The sequence below is a fragment of the Carassius carassius genome, chromosome 4 (genome assembly GCF_963082965.1).
Source record: "Carassius carassius chromosome 4, fCarCar2.1, whole genome shotgun sequence".
Classification (NCBI taxonomy): Eukaryota; Metazoa; Chordata; class Actinopteri; order Cypriniformes; family Cyprinidae; genus Carassius; species Carassius carassius.
Genome location: NC_081758.1, coordinates 4,107,832 through 4,133,854, shown reverse-complemented (window position 1 = coordinate 4,133,854; position 26,023 = coordinate 4,107,832). Strand labels below are relative to the sequence as shown.

The 26,023-nt window shown below is 36.9% G+C and overlaps 1 protein-coding gene across 2 annotated transcripts in view; it reads left to right on the top strand.

Moving 5' to 3' along the window:
- The first annotated feature begins 1,054 nt into the window (after positions 1-1,054).
- The window catches only part of LOC132132764 (astrotactin-2-like), a 498,987-nt gene continuing 474,018 nt past the window's right edge, over positions 1,055-26,023 (top strand). For both annotated transcript variants that reach the window (XM_059545295.1, XM_059545288.1), the window contains exon 1: positions 1,055-1,408. In XM_059545295.1, coding sequence (XP_059401278.1) covers positions 1,096-1,408 — 313 coding nt within the window. In that variant the 5' untranslated portion in view covers positions 1,055-1,095. The remainder of the gene's footprint in view (positions 1,409-26,023) is intronic.

The following is a 26,023-nucleotide window of genomic DNA, read 5'->3' as shown; positions in this document are numbered from 1 at the left end:
TTTGTTAAATGCTGAGCCTTTTACAACTTAATTTCACCATAAACAAAAGCTAAATTAGTTATAATTTGAAAGAAGAATTATCACTTATAATAAAAATGAAAAAAAAAATATTTTGTTAGTCGATATTTAATTTTGTTTACTTACTTTAAGTAAAGACAACTTCCAAAGACATTTATGTTTATTTTGCTGTCATTAAAAAAATGCATCACTGTTTTTTTCTTTGTTTGTTTGTTATGTGCTAAAAAGAAAATAATATTACAAATACAGTCATTTCTACAGACAGTACAGCTAGCCAAGTGTTCTGCAAGCCAAAATACTATTTGAACAAAATTGTTTAATTTATAGTTTATTGGGAGTGTTATTTGCTTTCAGACAGACTGAACAAAACCTTATTAGAACATAATAAAAATGCAATAAATAAATAAATTATAAATATACCACTACTACTAATAATAATAATACACAGTTGTTTCACTTTTTCAGTGCAGCACAGTACAGTTATTTACAATCAGGCTGAATTCAGGTAAAGTAAAGATAGTTTTGCCACTGATGTTATTAGGAAAAATGTCCCAATCGACCCTAATTCACCCCTATATGTTATCCACTTTCAAAGACCCAGAAGTCACTTTTGTTTTGTTCATCACAGTAATGACTCAGAATGCAGTACAAGCCTCTCTGTAAGAGTGCATATTTTCATAACGACCTGAGCTGTTCAGTTTATTATGGATACTATAATATAGCAATAAAATAACGATTTTGAAATGCGTCTTATGCAAAAACAACAACTACAATAACAACCACGATAACAACTAAATAATTATAATATTTCTAATGTTTTTTTTATTTTTAATATTTCTAATGTTCAATGTCTGTGTTTAATAAGTGGTGGTATTGCTTTGGGTTTACTGTGTATACATTAATTTATAGGATCTCATAGACGGTTTCATTGTGTGCTGTATAGATGATGCCATTGTTTGAGTGATGATGTCTCAGTGCTGCCGCCTGCCGGTCGCGCTCAGCACCGCCGCTGCTGCTATAAACCACCAGCGCTTTACATGAGACGCTCAATCCACGCGCAGCTGCACCGCGAGCGGAATGACATCGAGAGACGCGCGTCTCCTCCTCCCGCTGCTGCTGGGGCTCCTTGCGAGCGGGACCCGGGCCGGGGGGAAGCTGGACGAGGACCGGGACAGCAGAGGAGAAGCGGAGAGCCCGTGTGAGGTGAAGACCGTGACCGTGTCCACCCTGCCCGTGCTCCGGGAGAATGAGTTCAGCTTCACCGGCGCGGGATCCGGGAGTCTCGCCGGAGGGGAGTCCAGACTCCTGCTGTTCGTCAGGACTGACCTGCCGGGTCGCATCTCGGTTCTGGATGATCTGGACAACACGGCGCTGCCCTACTTCACCTTAGGTGAGACTCGACCGCCCGTCAGTCCATCTAGAGCTGAGCTGGGAGATGAGAGATGAGAGATGATCTCTGCGCGTTTGATTCTTATCAATCTGAGAATGAGAGAGACGGGCTCATTGTAAGAGCATGCTTTCTTCCATGAGCAAACGAGCAGGGCTTCTTATTGTGTTCAAAAGGGATTCAAGTGTTTGAGAGGTTCCTCACCCTCAAAACTGTATTGAAGTATCAGGTTGACTTTTCCTATAGTTGCATTGAAAGTAAAACAGAAAACACGACACTACTTCTGTTTGACATCTTAGAGAGCTCAGGTATAAACTATGCATGCTGTAGATGGAAGTGAATCTTTTCAGTATAATATTTTCTGACTGAAAGCACATCTCTAATTACGCTATTGCTCTAATGCTGGAGTCAGATGAACCCTGCATCCGATATTATGGGATATTTCAGACTCATCTTGTAATAAAACAGCTTCTGCATCATCATCTTAGTTAGGTAAGAGGAACGTATTACAAAAAATGTAGTACTATTCAAAATAATTGTTAGCATTATTATTTGCGCATACAGTTTATTGTACAGTACCACATTGGGGTCTCTAGGATAAAAACAGCCAGTCAAGTAGGTTACATGGTTCTTCAGGCATGTAGAAAGTTCTTCATGTGTCGTTTGAGGTTCTTCAAATTACAGTCTTGTTTGTGGGTTCTTTAAGCAGCAGATGCATGGCTTTCTAAAGAAACAGGCGATAAAAAAGTCCGATCTGCATCAATTATAGGCTTTTTTGACTGTTGTTGTTGTTGTGCATCTTAGAGAAAGATGTTTCAGCAAATGTATTATGCACATTTGTGGTGGTCAGGGTTACATTTATCTCTCTGGTATGGTGTCTTTGAAGGAATGTTTTGCAATGCTTTCAGCTTTCTATTAATGTATTCAATATGTAATGGTAGTCTGGTGTGCTTAACATGGATGTACTGTAACATAGCAAACATTAAATCATTAAACTTGTGTCTTGTAACAGTACAGTCAGTGCACAGGACTGAATGAAAAACAGTGATGGCAACTGCTCTATATTGACCACCGGGTTGCCCTTTCACCCATATATAGAATTACAGTTACGCTCAGAAACAATATTGATGATGACTGCTACTGGAAGAGGAATACTGGGAACTATCACTATACATATAGATCGTATGATCCAGCGTGTTGTGCAGACTTTATTTGTATGCAACACATGCTACTATTAAATATACCCCGGAGCCATATGTGTAAGGATGAATCTGTATGCGTTATGTCAGCAGAGCATTTAAGTTCATTCGATTAATTTGTGTAGACACATGGCCCATGTTTAGTCCCACAGATTTGGGTCTTCTGTGCAGAAATCTTGGAACACAGCTAGGATTGAAGAGCTATCAGCTGTTCTTTGAGTGGTGAAGTCACAAAACAATTTGTGTTAAAGGGCTAGGAAACTCCGCAGACTGTTTCAAAGCAAGGGAAGCTAAAGTGAACGAGTGTCAATTAAAGGTGTTCCGTATTGACCAAACAAATGATTTCTCAATATTTGATGTGATTTTGTTGATAATTATATTATAAATGTGACAATAAGCTGATATGTTGTATGTGTTTGCACTGGTAAAGTGGCTGGTTTAGGCCTGTCACGGCCAACTTACCCCTGAAGATTTTTCATATTCTTTGTTTTTGGTTCAATCACAACAGTGACAGATATTAAAGTGCCCGTTATGCTATGTGAAAGGTTCATAATTTGGTTTTGAGAATCCCCTGCAACAGGTTGACATGCATGCAAGGTAAAAACTTGTATTTTCTTATAAAATGCATGTAAGTCTACCTTATTTCTCAACGACTCTCAAATGATTTGTTCGAAGAGTCATCTTTCCAAACCCCTCCTTTGTGTGAGGCTGCTCTGCTCTGATTGGTCCGATGACCCAGTCTGTTGTAATTGGTCTACTGCATACAGCGCAAGTCAGAAACAGAAGTCTATCACAGCTTGGTAGTAAAGACTCATGACTCAAAGTAGTAAGAATGACAGGCATTCTGTGTTATTCAACTCATTTCTAGACAATAGATGCCCACAGCTGATTAGCAGAACTATAACGTGAGTTAGCCAGAGACTTACAGCTGCACTGACTATTGTGTATACACAACACAACTGCATATTTCGCACGCTTAAATCATTGCAACAACTAACAATCATACTTACGGGTTGTGATTCGGAGGAGCAAACTGCTCCAAACAACCTGGGCACTGACCCATCTTTCAAGAACAACCAGTTTACGAATCCCACGTTGAACTTACAGAGATTGGAGAAGCAATGGTCAGTGAAATGACAGAAACACAGCAAAAGTTTGGGATTATACCGGTGTGGTATCTTAGTAAATATGAATTTTAATCATTGATTCTTCACAGCCTTGGCCTTTGGAAGTGAAAACAAACTGGATTTACTTTCTCAGCGCAGAGCACAGCGTCTTCTCGACATTACGTTATCCTCGCAAAAAAGCGCTAGTGTTTGAGGGGTGTTTTTGCGGCAGGCATTATGCAAATGTGGTAACTTGTGATGTGTGAACTTCACGACTCAATTAAGCGATTCAGAATCGACTCTTTCTTTTGAGAGACAAAAACTTTGTTTATGATGCGCTTTCAGCTTTACAACTTTGCAGACTGTTTACATTCACATACAGCTGCATTAAAGGTCGTTTTCAAAAATCCTTATTAGGGGCACTTTAACTTTTTCATTAAGGCAATATTTTTCCACTTAAATTGATTCCCAGGTCCATTTTACCTTTATAAGAGCAATTTGTAATCTTATAAGATGTATATGTCATATTGTATGTCAAATTCTTGCATTTAATTAATACATTCTGTTAGAGTAATAAGACACCATTACCAATCAAATGAAATCAGTATCAACTATTTTCTTAAATTAAACTAAAACTGCCAGTAGTGGTAAGTCGCTGTCTTAATGACTGAGTAGTTGAATATTTCATTCAACCAGTTTATTTAAACAGCTGATTCATTCAGGGACAAAGCAAGTGACTGTCTTCATGACTAAATCATTGAATCATTCACATAATTTAGTATGAAAAAAGCACAGTGTGTGGCTCAGAGACACAATGGTTCTGTTGTTGCTTCGTCTAGAACATTTTTGTTTCCAGTGTCGTTGATAAATTGTGCAAAAAAGACAATAGTGACAATATAGTGTCTTAAACTTAGCTCACAATATGAACTTCTTGTTTGAACTGATTACAATCATGCTGACAATTGATAAAAGCAAGTCTGCTCATGATATTGCTATTGTATAGACATGTTAAAAACAGGAACACTTTAGATTAGGGAACATTATTCACTATTAACTAGTTGTCTATTATCTTGCATATTACTAGCATATTGACTGTTTATTAGTACTTATAAAGCACATATAAAAATAAAATAAAATATAAATTCAGCATGACCATATTCTAGATGCCTTATACGAACCCAATACCTAAACATAACTACCTGACCTACTATCAATAATCAGAAAATTATTAGCCTTTTGAGGGAAAACTCTTAGTGAATGTGTTACCACACAAATCTAATCTGAAGAGATGAAAATCATGCAGACATTTTTTCTCCCGTATTAACACAAATACAGTACCTAGTGTAAATCAGTTTGTCTTTAATGGCATATAGCAGTTTTTTTCTTTATCAGTCTGTTTAGTAGATCCGCTGACCTTTTCCTGAAAGTCCCTTTGTCAGCCCTTGGAAAACAGTTTTAGGACTTTGAGAATAAGGTTTGCACTGGTGGCTAATTTTACTCGGTCTTCCTTCAGCCCAGTGACCCGTGCTCAGCTGAATCCATACTGCAGCGGCAGGACTTTCAGCTGGGAGCGATCCAACCGTTTTGGGGCTCTGGTGATGAAATACCAATGAAAGCCCTCTTAAAATAGAGGTTTAGTTTCATATGTCAAGTGCTCTTTGATAGAAGCGAATCTATATCCTTGTAATGAAGATCTCCAGCCGGACCTCATCAGCAGTTCTTGCTGAAAAATAAGCGAATGGTTGAAAATATTGATCATTGGCAACACGACAGTGCTGCTTTTGTATTACAAGTTCATGTTTGTCTTTCATCAAGATTTATATGCAGCAGACAATATTGATACCGAACAGGATGTGTCAGCAAAACACAGCGTAGTCTCGAAGACCTATGGCTAAGGCAAACATTACTACTACTATACCTCATAAGACTATAATATTTATTTATTTATTTATTTATTCTGGACAAAATATATATTAAATATGTTTTATATGTTGTGAATAATGAAATGCATTCTTGAAACTGAAAATATATATTTAGTTTAATATTCCAAATATACAGAAATATATTTAAAAACATATTTTCTATTCATTTATATTGATTTTTTTTTTCTTACAGCAGCCTACATTTTTGGTCTAAAAGCAAATGTAGATGGAATAGTCTACTAGAGTTTAAATTTAGATATATACAGTACAGACCAAAAGTTTGGAAACATTACTATGTTTAATGTTTTTGAAAGAAGTTTCTTCTGCTCATCAAGCCTGCATTTATTTGATCAAAAATACAGAAAAAAAACAGTAATATTGTGAAATATTATTACAACTTAAAATAATAGTTTTCTATTTGAATGTACTTTAAAAAATAATTTATTCCTGTGATGCAAAGCTGAATTTTCAGCATCATTACTCCAGCCTTCAGTGTCACATGTAACATCCAGTCTATCACATGATCATTTAGAAATAATTCTAATATTCTGATTTATTATGAGTGTTGGAAACAGTTCTGCTGTCTAATATATTTGATGAATAAAAGGTTACAAAAGAACTGCATTTATTCAAAAAAAAAAAAAAAAATTCTAATAATATATTTTCTTTACTATCACTTTTTTATCAATTTAACACATCCTTGCTGAATAAAAGTATTGATTTTATAAAAAGAAAAGAAATAAAAAATTACTGACCCCAAATCACTGACCAGTAGTGTATATTATTATTACAAAATATTTATATTTTAAAAACATAGCTTTTTTTGTTTTTTTACTTTTTATTCATCAAAGTATCCTAAAAAAGTATCACATGTTCTGAAAAAATATTAAGCAGCTGAACTGTTTCCAACGTTGATAATGAATCATCATATTAGAATGATTTCTAAAGGATCATGTGATAATGATCCTAAAAATTCAGCTTTGCATCACAGAAATAAATGATAATTTAAAGTATAATACATTTAAAAACTATTATTTTAAATTGTAATAATATATCACAACATTAAAAAAAAAATTCTGTTTTTGACTCAAAAATATTTTGATCAAATAAATGCAGGCTTGATGAGCAGAAGAAACTTCTTTCAAAAACGTTAAAAATAGTAATGTTTTGGTCTGTGCTGTATATATATGAAATCTGCACATATTTTCTTGGATTGAAAATGAATGGAGGACAAATTGCATTTTTATTTTTACATACACATTTTGTGAAACATATTTTTGCAAATTCAATGTAGGTTTAAGGTTTGATCAGATGTGAAATCCCTAGCAACCACCTTAGCAGCCGCATAGCAACACTTTAACACTTTGTGAATTTGTTACCTCATGGTATTGATGCAAATAACATTTCATTCAAATGTATTTTTTAGCAGTGCTCCAGTTTATTTAGAGAGAAAAAATCCAGAAACTATTGAAACAGCGTGTGGTAGCAGAAAGGCTTTTGTGTTTTCGTCTCAGCATGCTTTCTCAGGCTGCCTGCAATGAAAGATGAAGAGCGAGGAGAGCGTTTCGTTGACCGTCGCTCAAGCACTAACCTCCAGTCTCAGGCGTGATTTATTACCTGAAGCGCTCGGGAATGTTCAGAAAGACAGAGAGAAGATTAAAAACCGACATGATGAAAGTTTGTATCTGTACTTCTTGTTTGTCTGCTTTTTTCTGGTCTTTTCAATGTAAGCGAGGATTTTCTCGGAGTGTGAAAACACAACTGATGAGTCAGTTCTCAGTGTACATACAGCTTACAAATATTATATTACTATATTTCTCAGCCTTTGGCAAATTTTATTTATATCTTGATATTTACATTTCTGAAATCAAGTAAGAGTATTAAATCACCTCAATATTCATATCACTTTCAAAATCATTGTGAATACACTACTGAACCATTCAAAATGTTGAGGTTGGTGTGATTTTTAAATCTTTTTGAAAGAAAGGTCACCATGGCTGCATTTATTTGATCAATAATAAACAAAAAAGGCGCAATATTGTGAAATATTATTACAATTTACAATAACCATTTTCCATGTGAATATGTTAAAATATAATTTATTCCTCTGAATCCAGCATCATTAACACCGGTCTTCAGTGTCACATGATCCTACAGAAATCATTTTAATATAGAAACATTTCTGATTATTATCATTGTTGATATCAGTTGTGCTGCTTCATATTTTTCAAAGTTCAAAAGAACAGCATTCATTTCAAATATAAATCTTTTGTAAAATTATAAACTGTCACTTTTGAACAATTTAATGCATCATTGCCAATAAAAAAGTATTGGTTTATGGTTATTGGTTTATACTCACTGACCTCAAAGATTTGAGTGGTACTGTATGTACTGTATACCAGCAGCTACTGCTCGAGATTGGCGCATCACTGAATGATTTTGGCAAATTGATCTAAAATAAGATCTGCCCTTCATACTTTGCGGACTGTAACGAAGCAGAATATTTGAGTCCCAGCAAACGAAGCACGAACGCTGATGGTTAATGCAGGGGCTTCATATAAACAGTCTCTGCACTGTACAGATGAGCTGCAGCTATCAGAGAAACCAGGAAAGGCCACAATTATAATGTGCACGTTTTTCATTGATTTGTCTAACCTTTTTAAAATGTCACACTAATCGAAGGAGGTTTGTGGGTATAATTAGTTTTCCCTCCCCAATACAAGGGCAATTAGAAGAACCTGGGAGATAGAGTATGATTATTAATTACAGTATTTCAAAAATGATTACCATTTTGATCCAGTAAAGACTCATGATAAGCTGCACTATGGAACTTCCAGTTTAATTATATATATATATATATATATACACAGGTGCATCTCAATAAATTAGAATCTCGTGGAAAAGTTAATTTATTTCAGTAATTCAACTCAAATTGTGAAACTTGTGTATTAAATACATTCATTTCACACAGACTGAAGTAGTTTAAGTCTTTGTTTCTTTTAATTGTGATGATTTTGGCTCACATTTATCTAAAACCCACCAATTCACATTCTAATTCACAAATTTGAATACTTCATAAGACCAATAAAAATAATAATAAAAAAAAATTGTTGGCCTTCTGGAAAGTATGTTCACTTACTGTACATGTACTCAATACTTGGTAGGGGCTCCTTTTGCTTTAATTACTGCCTCAATACGGCGTGGCATGGAGGTGATCAGTTTGTGGCACTGCTGAGGTGGTCTGGAAGCCTAGGTTTATTTGACAATGGCTTTCAGCTCACACTTTTTCCTTCCACTCAACTTTCTGTTAACATGCTTGGATACAGCACTCTGTGAACAGCCAGCTTCTCTGGCAATGAATGTTTGTGGCTTACCTTCCTTGTGAAGGGTTATTTTCTTATGGACAACTATCAGATCAGCAGTCTTCCCCATGATTGTGTAGCCTAGTGAACCAAACTGAGAGACGTTTTGAAGGCTCAGGAATCATTTGCAGGTGTTTTGAGTCGATTAGTTGATTGGCATTTCACCATATTATAATTTGTTGAGATCGTGAATTGGTGGGTTTTTGATAAATGTGAACCAAAATCCTCACAATTAAAAGAACCAAAGACTTAAACTACTTAAACTACTTCAGTCTGTGTGCATTTAATTTATTTAATACATGTGTTTCACAATTTGAGTTGAATTACTGAAATAAATTAACTTTTCCACGACATTCTAATTTATTGAGATGCACCTGTATGTATATATATATATATATATATATATATATATTACAAATAATTACAAAAAACAACAAGTAACTAGCTGAATAAAATTATAAATTTTTAAACAGAAAGATATATATATATATATATATATATATATATATATATAATTTAGACATCTTTACATGTCATTAACAATATTTTTGCTAAATAATTAATGCAAGTGCTTTATCAAAAATATACATATACACAAGCTTATATACCTTCTTTTTCTTAATGTGTATGTTTGAGATGAAGGCAATACAGATGAACCTAACAGAAGTGAATGAATCTCATTGCTGATTGTCTCTGCAGAAACCGCAGCTTGCATTCTTTACCTCTCTCACAATGCGTCTACCGCGTTATGTGTGGCATTATGTGTGTGTATAATTTTGGCAGTACAACTAAAAGGACAAAAACACACACAGTGAACTTTCCAAAGTGTGTTTAATAAGGGTACTCGACAAATTGTGCATCTGTTTGATTGGATCTCCCACTACAGAGTCACTCTCAATTATTCATGCTTAAGTACATCAGCTCTGCTGCATTTACATTTATAACTCTCTTTGTCACTTTTATAGCAACTTTGAGGAGTGAAACAGTCAGTCTGGTTTTGCCATGCAGTGTGAGAGCATCTTACAATGGACACTTCAGACAACAAATCACACACACTAGTCAAGACTTCTGGTTTATAAATGGATTTAATTAACTTTCTGTGGGCAGCAGAGTTTGGATTTACACAAACCTTTGATGAATTAAAACCAAAATTATTTGACAAGGGATATACTGACTCTCAAATAAAAGAGCAGCTCTGATTGATCTTAAAATAGAAAGTGTTGTGTGGACCAAATGTTTTATACTAACACAATGGGCAGACGGATATTGAATTATTTAAAGGCAGTGTAGAAATATGTTGTTCCAAAAACTTACATTACAGATGTTTTAATTTAACTTAATGTGATGCATATTTGTCAGTCATAAATACATGAAACAGCTCTGATTTATCTAGCACTAAACTGAATGTGTTTTAAATACATAATAACTGTGTTTAAATATTTATTATTAAAATATTGTTTCAATCATATACATTTGAACTAATTTTATATTGATTGTTGCATAGCTACTCATATTTAATTTATGAACAAACTGAATTTGAATTTGAACAAATGCATTTTAAAAAATAGGATTTTTTTATGGATTTCCGTCCTTCTTTCATGTCTTTTACAGCCCCTGCTACTGCAGTATATGCTTTTATTTGGTCCTTTCTTGGCGCACAAATGAAAGAAAGTGGTATGGGTGTCTGACAATGAGGGTTGATACATGACAGAATTAATATTTTCGGTGAATAATTTCATTAAATGCTTGCCTATATAAGTTGACCAGTAATCATGCAAAGATGAATAATGTTCCAGTTTTACATGACTCTTCGGGTTTCTGGAGCACATTTGAGTTATGTTTTAGCTGTATTTTTTAATTTTATTTTATATTTAAGTTATGTTTTAATGCACTAATTTGCAGAATCACATATGTGTAACTACAACATTTAAAATATATTTAACCATAAATGCTTGCCAGTTCTTTCAGCAGTACACACACACACACATATTTCAAAGAAAATAGAAATAATTATGAAATTAGATATAATAATGGACTGCAATTATACTTTTTCAGGTCAGAAAGCACTTTAATGTTGAGATAACTGAGCTTTATATGAACTGAAACTATAATTAATTTTTCATTTAGTTGCAGTTAACATGCAGTTAAGTCTCTGAAAACATTATACTCAATTCACACCTATATATGTTCTTTTCAAGTATTATTTCCATAAAAAGTTGTTCTACTGTGCCTTTTTCACACGTGTATAGTCACTTTCACAAATGTGAGAAACTTTGACTTATTTTTTTACTGTCCTTGTGCAATAGTGGTATTAATACAATTTGCAGATTTATACAATACAAGAAATTTTGAGAAATGTTATATTTAAAGAATCTGCTGATTCAGATAACGCCAGTTTATTTTTTTGCTACTTTTTATGCTTGTGATATTTCGTATTGTTCAAGATGTTTATGATAGGGTGCATGTAAACAGCACGGAATGAATGAACAGCAGCCGGATCAGTGGATATTATAAAGCTTCCCTGTAAAGCCCTGAGGAAAAGCAGTAGGCATTGTGTCAGCATCCCGCCTTTGTTCGTTTTACTTTTTACAGTCTCTTCATCTTCTTTTTTTTCCCTACGAAAATTGAAACCACCGGTTCCTACATTTATCATGACATCGGCAGAAAAACAAAACCCAACCCTGTTTTTGGTCTCTTTTCCTCTCGCCTGGATGAATTGGATTCTGACAAGTCAGCCTTTTGATACATATCTTCTGGGTATTGTTGACCAAGAATATGGTACAATTCGCAGACTTGATGCTTTCGCTGCAATCCCATCCAGACAATGACTTTAATTCACAGCCAGGGAGTTGCACACTTTAGTCTTGTCCTACGACTACTGCCAATGTTCAACAGCTGCCTGTGGCTCTGTGTAATAAAACATTCTAATGCTTCCTTAGAAATGGGCCACTAAAAAACTCACATCCTCAGTTTCTGGTTATTGTGGGGTTAATTCACCTGACACTAATTCACGTTTGCTGTTGTTAGTCACTTCACCTGCCGCTCAATAAGACCCCATGCAGTTCTTTAATGAACACTGTTTTCTGGAAGTAAAAACAACAAGAGCAAACATTAGCTTTTTTTTTTTTAAGACCAAGGGTTATAACAAGTCTTAAAATACATACAAGAATGTTTTTTTTGTAAAACGTAGTTTTGAAGAGGAGCAGGGGGGACCTGTCAGCCATATACTGTACACACCTCTACTCAACATATATTTTATAGAGAAACATAAATGCGATTTGAATTTGTTTAAGCAGTGCTGGATGTGATTAAATACATTATTCAACAAATAATTTGACCAAGACATCAAACTGTGTCATTTAGAGTAGCTCCTCCGATCACGTCTTCTTGCTATGTGAATTTGCAGGCCAAAGTTCAACAAAACAAACAAAATGTGACATTTCTTCTCCTGAGCTTATATTTCTGGTCTCCCACTGTCACATACGTATAACTAAAGGAACAGTGTCTTGTTGTTCCTTTCCAGAAAGCTCTCAAAACCTGCTCGAACTGCCTTCAACTTTCAAGAAACAGTTGAAAGCAGCATTTACCCACTCCCCAACCCTAAACCAATGCACTTTAAATAAATAAATCATTCATAACCTAGTGATCTAGCATACTGTGAATATGCTTTTTGAATAAAAGCATCTGTTAAATGCATAAATGTAAATATGTTTGAATGAAAGTCTATGGTATAAAAAGTCTAGTGTCATTACCCCTTAAAGGGACAGTTCACCTAAAAATGACCTGAAACCTGAGAGAGTTCTGTCCTTCCGATGAATGTCCTGTCCCCAAAAACGTTGACGCGTCACAAAATGTTTAACGTATTACATATGAATCAAATTTATTACTAAAACAAAAAATTATGTGTGTGGACATGTTCTAATGCTGGCATACCATCTCTGATATTAACTGAGGCACCAGCCGTTAAGGTCTGTCTATATGATTTTTACTCCACAAGGAAAAATGATCAGAACATCACACAACGATCAAGAACCCACCTGATTTCCTCAGACAAGCAGCTGTTAATGATGACAGCCGGTTGTTGAAAACACCTCCTCACTTCTAAAGCATGAGAAATGTGCCAACAAAAGATAAAAATCACCAGCAGGAAAGTGATATGTCTTTTGACAGGAAGCATTAACATCTGATTCACCGGGCTTAATAAAAGTTTGATTGTGTGAGACTGAGATCATCACTGTTAAATCATGTGTGATAAAGAAGTGCACTTAATTGTATTACACATGCACTTGTAATGTACTTCAGATCTTAAAAATATGAAATAAAAGACACTTTCATGACTATGTTTCTTAAATACACATTTAAACAAGTGCACTTTGCAATAATCTCAAATCACACATTTTACTTTAAAGAACCTATTGAACTAAATGTAACTAACGCACGGGTAAAATATTTGATTATAATTTGAACTGTAGCATTATTTGATATTACAGTTTAACTGTTTTACCAGTAGTAAGCTGCAACTCTTTCCTTTTTTACAAATAAGTAATTACAAATATATGTAAATACAAGTCTCAATAGAAAGGACATTGAAGTTTATTTTAGTTTACCATAAATGCTTCTCAACACATTCAGCACTTTAACCACACTGCAAAGACAATATCATTATGAAATTAAATATAAATTTGTACTTATGTCCTACTTATGTGGGTAAAAAATAAAATAAAAATAAAAAAAACTCTAAATTACATTGCATTTAGTAAAATTACAAGTAGTCAGAAGAAATTTAAAGACGTATTGGGACAAAATTAGGAGATCTTGCCATTGTTGCTCATCACCAAGGCGATTTTGTTGTTTATTGTCAGAATACACACCTACACCTTTTTTATAATTTTTTATATAATTTTCTATATTTTTTCTTAGAATTTGAATTAGAATAGAGAGAGCTAAAGTTAGAAGGAAATAAATAAATAAGATATATAAGTCAACATGATGACATACTGAGTCATTAAATTAGGATATTAAAGATTTTTTTTTTTACATACTACGTCAATTATGAGATAAAACTTTACAATTATGACATCTTAAAATCATGAGAAAATAATAAATTATTAAAAAAGTCAAAATTGTAACAATAATTATAATAATAAAAAAAAAAATCACAGTGTTTTTCATAATAATAATTTACCAAAACATTATCATTATTATTTTCATTATTCCGTGGCATAATATGCTCACATAGATACAAAGTGAGCGATGTAAGTTATTATAAAATTACACGTAGAGATGTACTTATGTCTTACTATAGTGGGTCAAATAAATAAATAAAAATAAACATTCTAAAGTATCTAATTAAATTCAAAACTTAAATTCTACATTCAAACTGTAATGCATTTTATTTAATTGCAATTGATATGCAATAAGCTGTTCGAAAACATTGCATTATTCAGTTTGCACTATTAATTTAAAGCATATAATTTTTTATAGTAAGTACTCTTTTTGAACGTATGATAAAGTGCACTTCTTTTTCACAAGGGTGGCTCTTTTCTGGGATTCCTGAAGACCTTGAGCATTTGTTTGTTTGTATCCAGTGATTTCATCTATATAAGTGCTTCAATAAGAAACCGAGTTGCCCTTTCATCCCTGGATTGCTTAAGAACAAAACTGTCCAAAGAGAGAGCACACTCAGGTAAATTTTTAATAGCTGAGGCCATCAGCTGGGAGAATTAGTTATGACAGAAGAAATGCGGTGAAGGAAGGGAACTCTGTAACCAAAGGCTCAGGAGCCATGAAATATTTATGCCTGAATATGAAGCGAAGGCCTGCACCGTCCTTCACCGTCTGTGTCTCGCTCCCTCAACAGGCCCGCAGATCCATGTGGCATAGTGTGCGTTTCATCTGTAGCATCTGAGTGCATTAGAATTATTCCAAAAACAAATCAAAGTTTGATGCTGCTCTGTCTTTGAACATGAAATCAAAATAGAGTTGAAGTTACAATTTTCCTGGGCTATCATACATCATAAATTGCTCTATAACCGTGTTAAACCAAGCTGGTCATCAGGCATGTCTGCTGGGATCTCAGCTTCCATCAACAGCTTCAGAGATATAAAACGCCCCGGGAAACATTTCCCATCAGGTTAGCCAGCAGAAGAGAGAATGCTAGTGTGTGGCAGATAAAGCAGGTACACAGGCCAGATCTGAGCGCCTACTGTTCTCATCTGGCTGATTTCAGACTAGTTTGGGGGTTTAATTTATTTATTTATTCATTTATTTTTGAGCTAAATAGATAGATATACAAATTTATCTACTCTACAATTTCAAATGAGATCTTAACAATTTTAGACATTTTGCATAGTGTTTTTTTTTTCTTCTTGGATAAAGAATATCACATGCTCTCATTCTCAACTGATTTTACCCCCAAAACAGCAAATTGCAGTCTTGTGTTAATTTGAGTGGATAGTGTTGGAAAAAAAATAACAAACACTTAAACGTGGTTCATTCTGACTGCAAAATGGAGTTTTGTCAGAGATTAAAGCAAGATTTTATAACTCTATCAAAGCTGAGGTTTGACTTACTCTATCCCAGAAGTGTCAACTCAAATTGTTTTTAGAGATTTTTTAGGATAAACATATGAGAACATGTTTTGGTAAATCATGATTATGACATAAATGTCGTAATTATGACATACAAGTCAAAATTATTACATACTAAGTCATAGTTTTGAGGTAAAAGAAAATCATGACATAAAAAAAATTATAATTATGAATTTAACAGTCATGACATAAAAAGATAAAATTGTGACATACTACATCAATTATGAGATACAATGCTGGAATTATGACGAGTTGAAATTATGAGATACACAATCATGGCATAAATTGAAATTATGAGAAAAAGTCAAAATTACAAGATAGAAAGATAAAGTGTTTATTTATTTATTTATTTTACATTTAGTCTTCTTTACTATAAATATGCCTGGTTTTTATGGCAAAAAACAAAAACAAAAAAAAAATCTTGATTCTCGATTTTAAGATTTTTAACAAGTCAACTTCAAAATGTAACTATTACATGATTTAAGTAATGTTTTCTTTATTAACCTTCTAGTAAAAAATAAATAAATAAATACATAAATAAATATTTCAAGTGAACCACACATGTTGTCAGTATGATCACTTGTTAAATATCAATGTCAAATATCATGTTTTTGCAAAAAAAGATGCAATAACTACAACTACATTTTGTACAAACTTGTTTTATGCATATTATATGTTCAGAAATAATAATAAGAAAATGCTTTAAAAAATCTCAAAAGTCAAGCTAATTCAAAATGTACAAAAATGAAAGTGAAGTGACATACAGCCAAGTATGGTGACCCATACTCAGAATTCATGCTCTGCTTTTAATCCATCCAAAGTGCACACACACAGAGCAGTGATAACACACACACACTGTGAACACACACCCTGAGCAGTGGGCAGCCATTTATGGAGAGAGAACTGTACATGCACTCCTATTCCACTTCCCACGCTTCTTTGTCAACACACAAGTTGTTCCTTTACAGAGTGCGTCACACATGAGTGGTTCATCACGTGCACCGACATGCAGTTGGATCATTCTTTTCTCTTTACTGTTAACATTGGCATACTGTCAAAATTTCAAATTTTAACATTGGGTGATATTTTTATACAAAATCGTAATTTCTCAATTCATAAAAAAAAATAAAAATAAAAACAGCACAGCCCTAACTATAAAAAAATCCACTTATGAGCAATCAAGTGTCAAGAGAAAGCTGCAGTGACAGCATCTACAATACCAGCAGAGCTCAAATGAAACATGCCAGTCAAAACCTCTTCCTAAACCTACTATGCACACTTTTAGACATACTGTATGATGCAAATATTACCCTCCTGCTGGAGAGAAGGAGCCCATTCTTACATTCCTATGACTTCTGGCTGTTTTCCAGTGAGTGAAGACCTGAAAAGTGCCAGATGGTTCTCTAGAGCACATCCTAACTAACTGCTGAGCAACTAGCCCAGTGTGGGATTGTCAAGGGATGGTCAAAGGATTGTTTGAACTGCTTCTCACTCTCTGGTCTCATTGCAATCCACTTAGTACTCCATTAGATCTATAGATGGTTGTCTGTATGCTTCACACAGGAAGAGGAACTTTGTGAGGAGTCTGTTCTTTGAAATCAGTTTTGTTTCCTTAGCATGCACTTCATATGGTGTTCGCTTCAGCTAGATGTTTGCTGATGACAAAAAGTATTTTTATTCTTCTCTTAATTAATTTGGTCTTTTCTCATACGTTTGATGTTTAATGTGATAATTGACTTTTTATCTCATAATCTTGACTTTTCTCAAACTAGAAACCACTCTGCAAATTATAGCCTATTTTAAAAAGAAACCATGCAAATTACCATTTTCTTTAAGTTGTATCCTTCAAATACAGTGGCATTTTTCATAATATCGTAGAGATGACTTCACATGACATCAACACCTCTGTGCAGCTGTGGTTGTACAGTAAGTACAATGGACCGCTCCCCATAATATCGAAGTAAGTGCACATCATTGATCATTGTTCCCACTAAAATATTTTCTCATAGCATGACATCTGCAGTTTAGTTTAAAGATGAATGATTGTGAATCTATAGCGCTCCCCGCTGTCAATTATGTCATAAAACATAATTCACCCCAAAAAGATGTGATGTGGTTGACGATTTGAGATTTGGATTTCCTCAGAAAAAAAGAATGAAGCACTTTATTCAGCAGAGATCATAAACATGAGTAAGTCTATTTTTATTTATTTATATACTTGTACTAGTTTTCACATATAGTGTAAACATTTTACTACAACCCGAATTCCGGAAAAGTTGGGACGTTTTTTAAATTTGAATAAAATGAAAACTAAAAGACTTTCAAATCACATGAGCCAATATTTTATTCACAATAGAACATAGATAACATAGCAAATTTTTAAACTGAGAAAGTTTACAATTTTATGCACAAAATGAGCTCATTTCAATTTTGATTTCTGCTACAGGTCTCAAAATAGTTGGGACGGGGCATGTTTACCATGGTGTAGAATCTCCTTTTCTTTTCAAAACAGTTTGAAGACGTCTGGGCATTGAGGCTATGAGTTGCTGGAGTTTTGCTGTTGGAATTTGGTCCCATTCTTGCCTTATATAGATTTCCAGCTGCTGAAGAGTTCGTGGTCGTCTTTGACGTATTTTTCGTTTAATGATGCGCCAAATGTTCTCTATAGGTGAAAGATCTGAACTGCAGGCAGGCCAGGTTAGCACCCGGACTCTTCTACGACGAAGCCATGCTGTTGTTATAGCTGCAGTATGTGGTTTTGCATTGTCCTGCTGAAATAAACAAGGCCTTCCCTGAAATAGACATTGTTTGGAGGGAAGCATATGTTGCTCTAAAACCTTTATATACCTTTCAGCATTCACAGAGCCTTCCAAAACATGCAAGCTGCCCATACCGTATGCACTTATGCACCCCCATACCATCAGAGATGCTGGCTTTTGAACTGAACGCTGATAACATGCTGGAAGGTCTCCCTCCTCTTTAGCCCGGAGGACACGGCGTCCGTGATTTCCAACAAGAATATCAAATTTGGACTCGTCTGACCATAAAACACTATTCCACTTTGAAATAGTCCATTTTAAATGAGCCTTGGCCCACAGGACACGACGGCGCTTCTGGACCATGTTCACATATGGCTTCCGTTTTGCATGATAGAGCTTTAGTTGGCATCTGCTGATGGCACGGCGGATTGTGTTTACCGACAGTGGTTTCTGAAAGTATTCCTGGGCCCATTTAGTAATGTCATTGACACAATCATGCCGATGAGTGATGCAGTGTCGTCTGAGAGCCCGAAGACCACGGGCATCCAATAAAGGTCTCCGGCCTTGTCCCTTACGCACAGAGATTTCTCCAGTTTCTCTGAATCTTTTGATGATGTTATGCACTGTAGATGATGAGATTTGCAAAGCCTTTGCAATTTGACGTTGAGGAACATTGTTTTTAAAGTTTTCCACAATTTTTTTACGCAGTCTTTCACAGATTGGAGAGCCTCTGCCCATCTTTACTTCTGAGAGACTCTGCTTCTCTAAGACAAAGCTTTTATAACTAATCATGTTTATTAATCACTAGATGTTCTCCCAGCTGAATCTTTTTAAAACTGCTTGCTTTTTTAGCCATTTGTTGCCCCCGTGCCAACTTTTTTGAGACCTGTAGCAGGCATTAAATTTTAAATGAGCTAATTAAGTGGATAAAAGTGTAAAATTTCTCAGTTTAAACATTTGCTACGTTATCTATGTTCTATTGTGAATAAAATATTGGCTCATGTGATTTGAAATTCCTTTAGTTTTCATTTTATTAAAATTTAAAAAACGTCCCAGCTTTTCCGGAATTCGGGTTGTAGTTAGACTTTTTCCAAAGACTTTTTCCAAATTATAATTCCTGACTAAATGTATAATCAAGTGAAACATTATGAAGTTTCAATAACAATATACAATACTATACCCTTCAAAAGCTTGATGTAAAGAATATAAATATAACAAATAGATAACTGTAGCAAACAATGCTGTTCTTTCAATTTATCCCCCCTAAAAAACCTGAAAGAATATTCTAAGCTCTTTTCAACATTAATAATAATAATGCTAATAATAACAATAAAAGTTTTTTTGTTTAATTGTTTGTAGAAAATCAGATAATTAAAAGGATTTCTGAAGGATTGTGTGACTGGAGTAATGATGCAAAAAATTAAGTTTGAAAGTCAGCTTTGATTGTTCCTGATAAACTGTTTAACTGCACTCGCAAGTGTATATTAAATTATGTTCTGGGATAATTAAATATATTATAAATAACCTACAAACATAAAATGATATACATTTATTTTGTCCTCACATTCTTTCTTGTAACTCCTCCCTCTCAGTGGCACAGATGACTGAATGGCTCATTATGCAGCTCATTATGCAGGCCTTTGTCTTCTCAGGTGTAAATCACAATGATATTCATGGTAGTTGACGCCTACTCGCATATGAATTTTACCAACAAAAATTGTCTTAGAAAGTTTAAATCAATATATTGTTTTCTGTGAGTGAGTAAACAAGATGATTTTCACATTATTTAGAAAGAAAATTTCCAGGCTACAAGCTCCAGTTCTCAAAAATCCCAGGAAGCAATGTTCTGTATGTGTTTTATTGCCTTATTCAAGTGATTTAACATTTGTAGTTTTTCACTAACAACGCGGAACATTTTTTTTCCCCTCAAAAACACAATCATGTACATTAGGGGTGTAACGGTACGCAAAAATCACGGTTCGGTACGTACCTCGGTTTTAAAGTCACGGTTCAGTTCATTTTCGGTATAGTAAGGGAAAGAACTGGAAACATTAAACTGCAGGTTGTTTATTACTATAAACTTTTTTTAACAATTTGTTAAAAATACTTATTTTTAAATACTTTTTAATAAAATATATATACAATTAAAAAAGAATAAGAAATAAAATACTGCTGCAAAGTTCTCCACTAAATAAAATACTCTCTGTCTCAAACCAATATCATATAATAAAATATTCTCCACACCGCAGACTGAGGACAACTTCACAATGACCGATGCACACTCTTTCTCCTCCTTCTCCCCACTCTCAGAGATGGACGTCTCCGAACTTCTCCTGTCCAATCATCCTACTACTTGTCCACTTGATCCGATCCCCACTCACCTCCTTCAAGCGATCTCTTCTTCAGTCATACCTTTGCTTACTCACGTTATCAACTCCTCTCTTCACTCTGGAACATTTCCCTCAGCATTCAAGCAGGCTCGGGTAAGCCCACTGCTCAAGAAACCATCACTAAATCCAGCGCTTCTTGAAAACTACAGACCGGTATCCCTTCTTCCATTTATTGCAAAGACACTTGAGCGAGCTGTGTTCAACCAGTTTTCTATATTCCTTGTACAGAACAACCTCCTGGACAGCAACCAATCTGGCTTCAAAAGTGGCCACTCAACTGAGACTGCTCTGCTCTCGGTTACTGAAGCCCTGCGACTAGCAAGAGCAGCTTCAAAATCCTCGGTACTCATCTTACTGGACCTTTCTGCTGCTTTTGACACTGTTAATCACCAGATTCTCCTGTCCACCCTCAGAAAGATGGGCATCTCTGGAACAGCACTCCTGTGGGTTAAGTCCTACCTCTCTGACAGATCCTTCAGTGTGTCTTGGAGGGGTGATGTTTCAAAGTCACACCACCTTGCTACTGGGGTTCCTCAAGGCTCAGTACTTGGACCACTTCTCTTCTCCATCTACATGACATCATTAGGATCTGTCATTCAGAAGCATGGCTTTTCTTATCACTGCTACGCTGATGACACCCAACTCTACCTCTCATTCCAACCAGATGACCCGACGGTAGCTGCTCGCATTTCAGCCTGTCTGAGTGACATCTCTAGCTGGATGAATGACCATCACCTTCAGCTTAACCTTACGAAGACAGAACTCCTGGTGATTCCAGCTAACCCATTGCTTCATCACAACTTCTCTATACAGCTGGGCTCATCAACCATTACTCCTTCGAGGACAGCTAGAAACCTAGGAGTTGTGATGGATCATCAGTTAAGCTTCACAGACCACATTGCTACAACTACCCGGTCCTGCAGGTTTGCCTTATACAACATTAGGAAGATTAGACCCTTCCTGTCAGAGCAAGCAACCCAACTTCTTGTCCAAGCTCTTGTTCTCTCCAGACTGGACTATTGTAATGCTCTCCTGGCGGGCCTTCCTGCATGTACTGTCAAGCCTCTGCAATTGATTCAGAATGCAGCAGCGAGGGTTGTCTTCAATGAGCCAAAGAAAGCTCACGTTACTCCGCTCCTCATCAGGTTACACTGGCTACCAGTAGCTGCTCGCATCAAATTCAAGGTACTGATGCTAGCCTACAAGACGACCACTGGCACGGCACCAACTTACCTAAACTCATTGGTTAAATCTTATGTGCCCTCCAGAAGTTTGCGCTCTGCAAGTGATCGACGCCTTGTGGTACCATCCCAAAGAAGTTCAAAATCACTCTCAAGGACCTTTTCCTGGACTGTCCCCAGCTGGTGGAATGACCTCCCAATCTCAATTCGTACAGCTGAGTCTTTACTCATTTTCAAGAAACAGCTAAAGACTCATCTTTTTCGCCTGCACTTAACCAACTAACACTAGCACTTTTCCTTTTCTTGTCTTTTAATTTAAAAAAAAAAAAAAAAAAAAAAAAAAAAAAAAAAAAAAACCTACCTATGCGTTCTATACTAGACTAACTGAGACTTGTCATGGCACTTGTATACTGTTGCTGTTCTCTTGTTGACCTGACTGCTTCTGTTGTTCTCATTTGTAAGTCGCTTTGGATAAAAGCGTCTGCTAAATGATTAAATGTAAATGTAAATATAAATAAATAACTATGATTACAGTGCAGCATTACCAATCCCAGCTTGTAGGCCTGCTCATATTTAAGTGATGTTTGATTGTAGTGATGTTCACACTCGCGTGATGCCTTTTGAAAACCTTAGGCCGGTGACACACTGGCATATTGCACCTGTCAAACATAGTCTATTTTGCCGTCAATACTGTTGACGGTGTCCTTTATCAGTAGGCTTTATATTTATGCTCAAAATGAAGTATAGATATTGTTGTCGTGAAGACAAGATCCTGGTCTGTCGACGGTCTCCCTCTATGTCACCTACAGTAGCAGCAGCGTGCCAGCGCCGCGTCAGGCGCGATTCTGGTGTGTAAAGACACAGAAAACGCAAAGCAGCCATCACGCAACTGACACGCAGCAGAAACGCCAACCTCACGCCACACAGCCAGTGTGTCACCGGCCTTAGAATCAGCTGCAGGGCGGGATTTGAGCTGAAAGCGGAGACTTCCGCCACTTAATATGTTTGTTTGGAAACACAAAAATGTACTTATGTTGCGCACACAAAATATTGCATTTGGTCATCCGGTACACACGTGCACCGTACCGAAAGCCCTGTACCAAAACGGTCCGGTACGAATACACGTACAGTAACACCCCTAATGTACATACATGCTGCTCACATATTATCATAGCCCAGTTTGTGCTGATTACAGTGAGATTAGACTTTACTCATTTGGATGTGTATAAGAAACTGAAAAAAGCACAAATGTCAGGGCATGACAAAACTTCTCCAGGCCCCAAAAACGAAACGAAAACAGGTTTAAAAATCATTCCTTACTTCATTACTTTTCTCATGCCAGGAAAAAGAGTGTGTACGCATGGTCTAGAATGTCTGTAAGATGTGTACATATTTACACCATGTTATTTTTTTTATAATCCTGATATGAACGTACAAAATTGCATATGAAATTTATATTCCTCTTTTTTGCGTACACAACGTTTATAAATGAGACCCCTGCACTGTTTTGTTGTGCTCCGTGTCCCAGTTTCTCATTAGTCTGATTAGTTTGATTGTTAATATTATTCTAGATGTTTCTCCTTAGTTCCCTCATTATCCTGAGTTTAAAAACCCCAGTCTGTTCTGTTAGTGTTTGTCGGATCTTGAATGTCTTCCATGTGCTCTATGTTCCCTATCTGGATTATTAAAGACACTTGTTTTGTGAATTCCAGGGAATACCAGGGAGACAAGTCTCTCAAGAACCATACCAAACTGATCCTGTTGGTCGCTAACATCACCAGCTACCATGGACAACTAGTATAACCTTTATTTAACCAGAAAAGACTCTCTGAGGTAAAAAAATCTTTCACAGGAGTGACCTGGTCAAAATGAGAAGAAATACAGTAAGTTTCATCATATACTTACACAGTATGTGTAAGACTAATCATCTTCCCTTATTATGACTTCTTTAAAATGATCCAAAGACAGCAATTTCTGTAGCTTCAATTTCGATTGAAGGTGATTCCAGTCAGATGAGGCTGGATACACAAAAAAAAAGCTTTCTTCCCTAATTCAGATGGAACAGCGAGAATGTAATAGTTTGAAAACATAGAAAATCTAAATATTTATCAACAGTTTTCTGTTGTACAAGACAACAAAGATAAGGCAACATCCCCAAGATGGCTTTATAAATAATTTAGTACTAATGCATTTTTCTCCTACTAGACAAAGAGGGCCAACCCACTCTGTTATACAAGGCACAATGATGAGTTGAGGGTTTACAATTTGATATAAATCTTAGAGCACCATGATAAACAGCATCTAAAGTAGAGACAAGATATGAAAGTGCAAACTGATACACTATGTCACCGAAATCAAATACAGATTAAAAAAAAGTAGCAGAAACTAATTTATTTCATCTCATTAAATGACAAACAAAGAGAACAGCAGGTCCCTTTCTTCTGAGGGGGAGTTCGTCCCTCGCTTGAGGGATAACAGCGGCCCCCTCAGGTATCGCGGCAAGGGGTGATCTCCAAGCAGGAAAAAACTGTCACGGTGTCTGGGTTGTGTTCCCTGGGGTTCCACTAGGTGTCCTCAGTTCCCACGGTGTTTATCATATTATCACTTCCTGTCTCCTTATTTGGTCACCTTCCTCCTTGTTTAGTTAATTGATTGTTCCCCACCTGTCTCCTGTTTCCCCATTATCCTTTTGTGTATATAACCAGGTCTGTCTTAGTATGTGTCACGGAGTCGTTGTTTAATTCATGTCCGTAATCTTGTCGTGCTCTTGCCTTGTGTCCTTGTTTGTTTATGTTTGGTTTGGTTTGGTTTTGTTTGGTATCGACCTCTGCCTGGACTGTTTACCCTTTTGGATTGCCCTTAATAAAAGACTTACTCGCAATTGGTTCTATCTCCGTGCCTCATTGGATCCCTGCTGTGACAGAACGACTCCGTCATTCGAGGAACCAGCGGTATGTCGTCTTTCCGTTCCCCAGCCAAGATGGCAGAGCGGCGCGCCAAGTATCTTCGGTTGATCGCCCTCCGCCAAGAGGGAAATGAAGTGGGTGCCCTGGCTCAGGTGTTCTGGTCCCTGGCCGAGGGCATGGGCTACAATGATGCGGCCCTCAAGGACTATTTCAATGGCGGGCTGGATGATCCAGTGTCTCAGGAGGAGATGGCGCAGTTAGAGACACTGAAATTCTGGGAATTCGTGCGCTACCTGCAGCATCGGCTTCGGTGGGATGCCCCAGCCACTCCTGTCTCTTCCGGCGGGGTGGTCGTCAGCCCAGCACCACTGCCCAGGATTGCAACCAGCCAAGCGCCACAAACCAAGATGACCGCCAGTCCAGCACCACTGCCCAGGATGGCTACCAGCCAAGCGCCACAGCACAAGATGGCCGCTAACCCAGCGCCAATGCCCAAATTGGCCACCGTTCCAGCGCCACAACCCAAGATGGCCGCCAGTCCAGCACCACTGCCCAGGATGGCTACCAGCCAAGCGCCACCATCCAAGATGGCCGCCAGTCCAGCATCACTGCCCAGGATGGCTACCAGCCAAGCGCCACAGCACAAGATGGCCGCTAACCCAGCGCCAATGCCCAAATTGGCCACCGTTCCAGCGCCACAGCCCAAGATGGCCGCCAACCCAGCGCCAATGCCCAAATTGGCCACCAGTCCAGCGCCACAGTACAAGATGGCCGCCAGCCCAGCGCCAATGCCCACTTTGGCCAACGGTTCAGTGCCACAGCCCAAGATGGCCGTCAGCCTAGCGCCACAGCACAAGATGGCCGCTAACCCAGCGCCAATGCCCAAATTGGCCACCGGTCCAGCGCCACAGTACAAGATGGCCGCCAGTCCAGCACCACAACCCCAGATGGCCGCCAGACCAGCACCACAGTACAAGATGGCCGCCTGTCCAGAGTCATGGCCCAAGATGGCTGCTTGCCCAGCGCCGCTGCACAGGATGAGAGTCTCAGCTGACCCTCCAGAGTCGAGTCAGGTGCCCGTGGACCCTCCGGAGTCGAGTCAGGTGCCCGTGGACCCTCCGGAGTCGAGTCAGGTGCCCGTGGACCCTCCGGAGTCGAGTCAGGTGCCCGTGGACCCTCCGGAGTCGAGTCAGGTGCCCGTGG